General features: G+C 38.9%; 1 protein-coding gene across 1 annotated transcript in view; it reads right to left on the bottom strand.

Moving 5' to 3' along the window:
- Nucleotides 1–1,134: 1,134 nt before the first annotated feature.
- The window catches only part of LOC138021933 (aldehyde dehydrogenase, dimeric NADP-preferring-like), a 21,409-nt gene continuing 15,043 nt past the window's right edge, over nt 1,135–7,500 (bottom strand). The window contains exons 11-15 of the mRNA XM_068868959.1: nt 6,770–6,840; nt 5,871–5,986; nt 4,665–4,794; nt 3,484–3,619; nt 1,135–2,842 (exon numbers count right to left, since the gene is read on the bottom strand). Coding sequence (XP_068725060.1) covers nt 2,807–2,842; nt 3,484–3,619; nt 4,665–4,794; nt 5,871–5,986; nt 6,770–6,840 — 489 coding nt within the window. The 3' untranslated portion in view covers nt 1,135–2,806. The remainder of the gene's footprint in view (nt 2,843–3,483; nt 3,620–4,664; nt 4,795–5,870; nt 5,987–6,769; nt 6,841–7,500) is intronic.

Here is a 7,500-nt window from a genome sequence, read left to right as displayed (position 1 = left end):
GCCGGAGGCAAACCAGTTGGCTATTTACAAGTGCAACTGGGAAGTTGAACCAGGGACTACCAAGCTCAAATTGAACGAGTGGTCACAGCGAGTCTTGAACCCGGGATCTCCGGATCTCAAGGCAAGCGCCCTAACCACTGGGCCACACTGCCTCTCTCAAAGTAATGAGATTTGTTTGTCCTGGTAACTCAGCACAGAACTCTAAAATTGTCCGCTATTGCCGAGTGCAACGGCGTCTTTTAGAATCAGTACGACTTTTGGCTTCGATCATGCGCACAAAGAAAAAACTCAATCTCCACACTTTATGCGCATATTCGGCATTCCTAACGGATGCTTTAATTTTCTTAATTGGCATTCTCGTCCCTAGAGAATGCGAATCTTTTGGCCAGCACCGACCCACAGATGCTGTCAATGATGTCTTCGCTGTTGTGCACACTTATGTCCAGAAATGCACGCAGCGCCAAAACTTACAAATTTCACCAAAAAACCTATCCTTAACCTTTTTTACAAAAACTACACATTTTGCAAAGATTGCAGAAAATTGTGCAAAAAATATCAAAGCAAGAAATTTTGCAAAAATTACAAATATTGCAAGAAATTGCTTCTCAACTGGGGAAAAACAAATTCAACAAAAACTGCAGTTTTTCCAAAAAATGCAAATTTCCCAAAAACTGCAAAAATTCGCAAAACTGTGAAAATAGGAAAATGTAGAGGGCAATGACAAATTTAACAAAAACTACAAATGCAACAAAAATTACAAATTTCGCAAAACATTGCTAACCATTGCACGCCCACGACAATTTTAACAAAAAGTTTAAGAATTGCAAAAAATTGTCCGTCCAGAACAATTTCTAAAACTCCAAAAATTCCAACAAACTGCACACCCTGGATAATTTTAACAAGCACTCCAAAAATGGCAAATTCTACAAACGAAATTACGTTTGGCTCGTTTGAAGGTGTACGTGTAAGTAACATGCTGACAACGTATCCCTTTGTTTCATCAGGTCAGAGGAGACTACTAAAACAGGCAACAAACACTGATATAGAGTATAGAGACTGTTCACTCGCGTGTTTGCTGCAAGGCAGAATAGAAGACTATGTTTGCATAAAAATAAAATTCACCTCCCGAAGAAATAGCTCAATACAGTTTATTTGAATTAATACTCGTTTACACAGTTCCTAGCTCGTTAAACTAAATGCGTATAATATTGACCGATGAAGGGCCATCAACATTTCATTTCTGGATTCAGTGACTGAAAAGCCGCAGGTATGTTGGTTATTCTTTTACACACTAAATCATTGGCGGCCATGTAAGAAACACGCTGAAGTATTATCCTACTTGGATAACTGTTCAGGACCATGCTACGGTTAACATGGCGCTGAACAGCACAATGTCCTTTGACCCGCAGAGGGTTTATCTGTAAACTTTTTGTCGGTGGTTACATTGCTACTGGCATTGTTCAATTCGCTGCCTTCATGGGTTTGTTTCCGAGAACATATGTCCTCACCCCATATAAATCTACAGTCATCTATCTTGATGTATCGTTACAGGAGTCGGGGTGGTTAAGCGGTTATCCCACCTCTGTGACCCAGGTTCAACCCTGGCCTTGGGTCGTATGTGCGCTGAGTTTCAGTCGATCTCAATCTAACGCTGAGGGTTTTTCTCCGGGAACTCCGCTTTTCCTTTCTTATCAAAATCGACTCTCCGTCAATTACATCTGGCTGCATGACGGGGGTTAACTCTGGCATCCTTCTCTTTCATTGAATTAAATGAATAAAGTTGCTATTATTATTATTATTATCACTAGTTATACTACTCAGCTTAAGTTTTTAACAGCTGGTAAAATTGTGGTGTCGGGCAACAAAAAGTTGCCAAAGAACACCAAAATGTTTCTTTTTCCTGTCCTTTACATTTCCAATACTTTTCTTAGTATCCTTGCTGATCCCAGCAATGCAGACTTCAGGATTAAGGTAATTGATGTATCTACTCCTATGCCCTTTTAACTTGCCCTTCAATCGCAATAGCACTGTTCCTATTATGTATTTGAAACTCGAGAATGCAGTTGGACACGATTAATCAATCTTATATGAATAAAATAATTGTATTAATATAACGTATGACGGCCCATTCATATGGTGCATGCATTCACTGACTTGCTTGTCTCCCGATCCCGAGATATCTCAGTACATTTTTTTCTTAGAATTTGAATGGGTAGGGACACATGTTAGTATAATTTTGACGACGTTGATGTTTAGTTAGAAAGTACAAAAAAAATTCGTACTGTGCTTCCATCCTCTCTTTTATCATTTCCGGATGGGGAGGCAAGCTCCAAAATCATTATTTATAATGCACGAGCGCAGCGAAAATCTATTGTCTTTATTATCAAACCTTTTCTGACGGCGACGTCGACGGAATTCGAACTTTTTCCGCATCATTCCAGTTTGATTAAATTTTATTAACTGGTCGAACTTTGCGGGAACTGAGTTGAGAGAACAGCCTTGAAATTAAGATGGAAAATTCAATATTTGCCATTATGGGCTCACGTTTTTCACAAGATTTAAGAACGATTTGGTCACTTAATGTTGTCGATTTGCGGAGTACAAACTTCAAAACGCACGGACAGAGCCGTCATTTATGTCACAAAATGTCCTTGGTTCAATGGCGCTCTGGTCAACGTCGCTGTCTCTTGGTTCCATGAAACTCAAATATGACAAAAATTCTTACTTTTACATTACAACAAAAGCATCGAGGAAACAATCAAATACTAAATAAATACTTGTGACAGTCAAGCAGATAGCATTTCCTCTACTTTCCCAGGAAATACTGTGGAAGTCCGACAATCTGGAAAATAAAAACACGCTCATGTTCTATGATCTTCAAAAGAACAATCCGTTTTAACGGTTACTTGTAGATGTCATTAGGTTGAAAACAAAGCAAAGCTTTCCATTGTGCGACGAGTTAAATGGGCCGTTTTACCACAGTTGGTTGTAATCTCGCAAGCTGATTGGCCAATTTGCCGTTGTCAGTACACTTAAGAGTCTAGAAATGCTGCTCGCGTCAATTTGCCATGCATTGTAACAGCCAATCAGGAACGCTCATTGTGGGAAATAAACCAATCATATTGCGAGAAAGTTATAGAAATCGCCTGCTCTTTCTTTGTGTCATAATCTTGGTGACGCTCTGAAATAAACGTTTTCTTTGGCGTTGAATATTGAGGTAAAAAACAAATCGAACGTGGTTCAGCGTTGTCTGTGCTCTTATCGACAACGACATTCGTCATCACAGTGGTCAAATTTTGTTGTGGACTCAGCGCACGACAAATTGACCACTGTGATGACGAATAACGTTGTCGATAAGAGTACAGACAACGCTGAACCACGTTCGATTTGTTAATTAGAAAACCACTCAAAAGGGAGAACATTGCAGAGATTTGGAGGGAAGCCGCTCTCCCCGAACCAGTGAAAGATAACAGAAATACCAACCTTGCGAACTAGAGCCACAGGAACGGAAACAAGAAGAGGCGGTATATCTGACAGCTTATTGTAGGTCCGTTCCTTTATTTCTGTTAACCAACGAAGCCATTCAAAATTTTGCTGTTTGTAAGGTGGATATCGTAAGCTGGAAATAAAAAATACACATAATCAAGAATATGACTGTAAAAGTATAAGAATACCATTGTTCTAGAAACAGCAGTTCCTTGGCTGGATAAATGGTAACAATCTAAAGGCTTAAAGTCGTTTAAGCCTTTTAAAAAGAAATGACCTACAGAAAGTAACAATTTCTTCCTTAATCAAGGTCATACTTGCAGTTCGAGCGAGGCGCTGGCTATAACCAATATCATATCCAATAAGCGCGAATGGAATTATTATCTGTTTTACGTACAGACCGACAGGATGTTGTCTCAGTTTGTACAAAACGACCGACCAATCAGTTTCTGTATTTATAACAGAGTTAACTGAATAGAGGGTAATGTGACGTGCTAGATTTCTATCCCATGTGAAACATGTGAGCGTTAGCCCTACTGATGGAAATGGGCCCACACAAGGACAGAGAAAAACTCTGACCAGGGTGGGAATTGAACCCACGACCTTCGGGCCAGATCTCCGCCGCTCTACCGACTGAGCTACAAGGCCAGACGGGAGCAGGCCGTGAGAACTGAAGATGTTAAAGTCATGGCAATGTACAATATTCAGTTAACTCTGTTTAAAATATAAGTGCTACACGGCTAACGTTTGTATGGGCGTAGCCTTTCCTTGTATCTGTATTTATAAGGTCATCACGGTATACGAGATGACAACCGAGATTGAGTGAGCCAATCAGAAAGCTAGAAATGCAATATCCGAAATTGAAAATTTAATAAATAGAGGATATTACACGCTGGCGAAAAGATAAGAAATTTACGTTTGCGTGAGATATTGTTCTTGTCACGAGAACATAAAATTAATATCTTTAACGTAATTTTTTTTATTACATGGATTATAATACATGGAAGAGATTGAAAAGCAGCCTTGAATACAAATACCGTGCATAATACTCGGTCGTGTGTACAGACCTCACTGCGTTCGGTCTGTACTCACGACCTCGGTCAAGATTCTACCATAAAGACTGACTTAGCTCGGTTAATAAGAGCTAAATAAATTACAGTCCGTAAAATGATACGCACCTGTTGAGAGACTCCAAGTTTTGTTTCTTGACAAGGCATCCTTTCTTGTGAGAGAAGATGTCAAACGAGTGTTTGCCGTGATAACATCCCATTCCACTATTGCCGACACCACCAAAAGGTAACGCGGTAACTAAGATAGAAGAAACAAAACAACGATAATAACAATTGGAGCTCCTCAGTTATTATTTATTGATATTTTTGTTTTCAGATGCTTTTATCACAAGTCTGCTAATCATACGATTAGTTCAGTTCTTTCTATTTTCGCCGTTTTCTAATAATAATAATAATAATAATAATAATAATAATAATAATAATAATAATAATAACAATAATAATAAGAGAGAGAGAGAGAAAAAGAAGCCCACATATAACATGGTTTCCTTGTTTGGTTAAAAGAGGAGGAGGTTATCACAATAATCACGGTCATAATGACAACGATGACGATTAGTGATGACACTTACGCTGATGATCGATTCCTTACCTAACTTACTGTACGTCAGCGAGACAGTAAAGAGCTGTTCAAAACAAGAAGAAAACTCTTCCTTGATTCGGGACACCTAAGTTCCGTGAGCCTGACTTGCGATCGATGTACACTTCTTGCCCCTCGGGCGTTATAGCTTTAAATAATGGTGTGGATTAACAATTAATTATTCACCGAAGTAGACGTAAATATCCATGATTTTCACCGACATTGAGGTGAATAATTGTTTTAGTTTGTACCATACAACTTGAATATTCAGTCGAGTTGATAAATCGATAAAGTTGCTCCTCCATAACCGAAGCGAAACGGGAAGTCATTTTGTTTTTCTCCATTTGCCCAGAGGTGATTAGAACTGAGTTGCTACTCACCTACGAGCTAACCAATCAGAATGTGCGGAAAGCACTATTCATATGTATGGTATATTATACTAATTAACATTAGTAGTATAATTATTGAAAATTCTCTGCGCTGATTGGTTGCACTTGAGACGATTACTACGCCATAATCACAAAGCGATTCTTTTCAAAATGGTCGCAAGCCGTTGTGTCGAGGTGCCCGTCGAAGAGATAAATTGTTTTAATTAAAGAAAATGCATATTAGTCAAATAACCACCTATGCAATTATACTAAAACAATTATTCACCTAAAGCTCGCAGAATATCGGTGAATGAATTCACCAATATTCACCTCGCCTTCGGTGAACAATTGTTAATTATGATCACTCACCACCGACATGAACCACAGTGTCATTAGCCACAAAACCTCCAGACGACGTGCTGTTCATCATCTTCTGGATCTTTGATTGGTCGTTGGAGAAGATGTACAAAGCCAATGGTTTTTCGCTGCAGGAACAATAACATATCAGGGAGTTAATATGATTGAACACTGCTGGCTTTTCACACTTGGTGTACATGTACATGACGACTGCGTGATCACTATTCTTGATTTAGCCTTGAAATTGTCGAAAGACTGGTTCACCAAAGTCATGAAAACTTTAACGATTTATTTTTTTCCATTTGGGGACGATCTGTCCTTTTACAAGGTTCGTGCTGGATTTTTTCTATAAAATTCCAGGAGTTTTCAAGCGCCCTTGAAGTCCAAAATTAAATTCCAGGGCTTTTCAAGGACTTCAAGGAGTAGCACGAACCCTGCTTTTAGCATGGTCCCCATTTCTTCAGTGATGTCATTTTAGTCATTTTCGACTTTCACATGACGTCACGGACGCCATGTTGATGTCCCCAAACAAAGAAACGGCCTGCCATGTTGGCGTCCCGACCCAATCCTCTGGGAATTGACCTCTATTATTATGCAAACACGCGTTTGCTTTTGTTTTCGTTGAAAAACATGGCTGTTGATCACGAGGGTGAAAGCGAAGAAGTGTCGGATTTTTTTCCAGCTCACTAAAACTACTAGAAACACTTTACGCCTTCATATCACGTCACCAAGCTACATGGGTGCAAATACACACAAGAAATTATATATTCTTGTCTCGTCATATATTTCTTTTTCAATAGCAAGACTTTCTGACTCACAAACAGTCTTCGCTGTTGCCCTTCGAGGCAAGCTTGAACCACAGTCATGTCATGACACAGCTGTCACAAAACATAAAGGATGGCCATATTTACCGGGCATTAATGAAGTCAATGGCTTCCTCCAAGCTGTCAACATCAATGATTGGTAGCAGTGGACCAAATATCTGCAGCACAAGTTACATGAATGGTTAACACCGTAGTAGTGAAGATGAGAGCCACTTTGACAGTTGTAAGAAAAGGGACCATAAAATTAAGAGAGGACGACGAGCAAGGCTAAGAAATACAACCTCTTGTTATTCTAATCATTTTGCAAATGTTCCAATTTGTTTGGGCGGTGAGGGCGAATTGTGTAGAAAGTGTCTAGACGAATTCAACCGATACAAACAGCGTAGAATTTATAATATTTAATTGAACTGAGTGGAGTGCAATTTGGTATAAAATCATACGTGTGATTGCGCACGAGTTCGATTTGAAGTAAGTATGAAGTAAGTATGAAGTATGATTTCAGACCAAAATTGCACGACACGAAGTTCAATTACCACTTTACACACCTTATTCCAAAATGGCCGCTGATTTATGCGCATACATATTGGCCCTTGTTGCCTCGTTCAAGATAAAATATTCTTTTGAATTTTAAGCTTAAAAACGAGGCATCAAGGGCTAATTTGAATAAAAACAAAAGAATATTTAAATGGAAGCCATTTTGGAATAAGGTGTATTACATACATTTAGAAAGCATACAAATCAATAAAATACAGGATTTTAGTCAGTACCAATATTTTATTGATCCAGTTGCGAACAAAAGTTGCAAAATTCGCCACACA

Source organism: Montipora capricornis, chromosome 10 (genome assembly GCF_036669925.1).
Source record: "Montipora capricornis isolate CH-2021 chromosome 10, ASM3666992v2, whole genome shotgun sequence".
Taxonomy (NCBI): domain Eukaryota; kingdom Metazoa; phylum Cnidaria; class Anthozoa; order Scleractinia; family Acroporidae; genus Montipora; species Montipora capricornis.
Note: the sequence above shows the minus strand (reverse complement) of the source record. Positions and strands in the feature narration are given on the sequence as shown.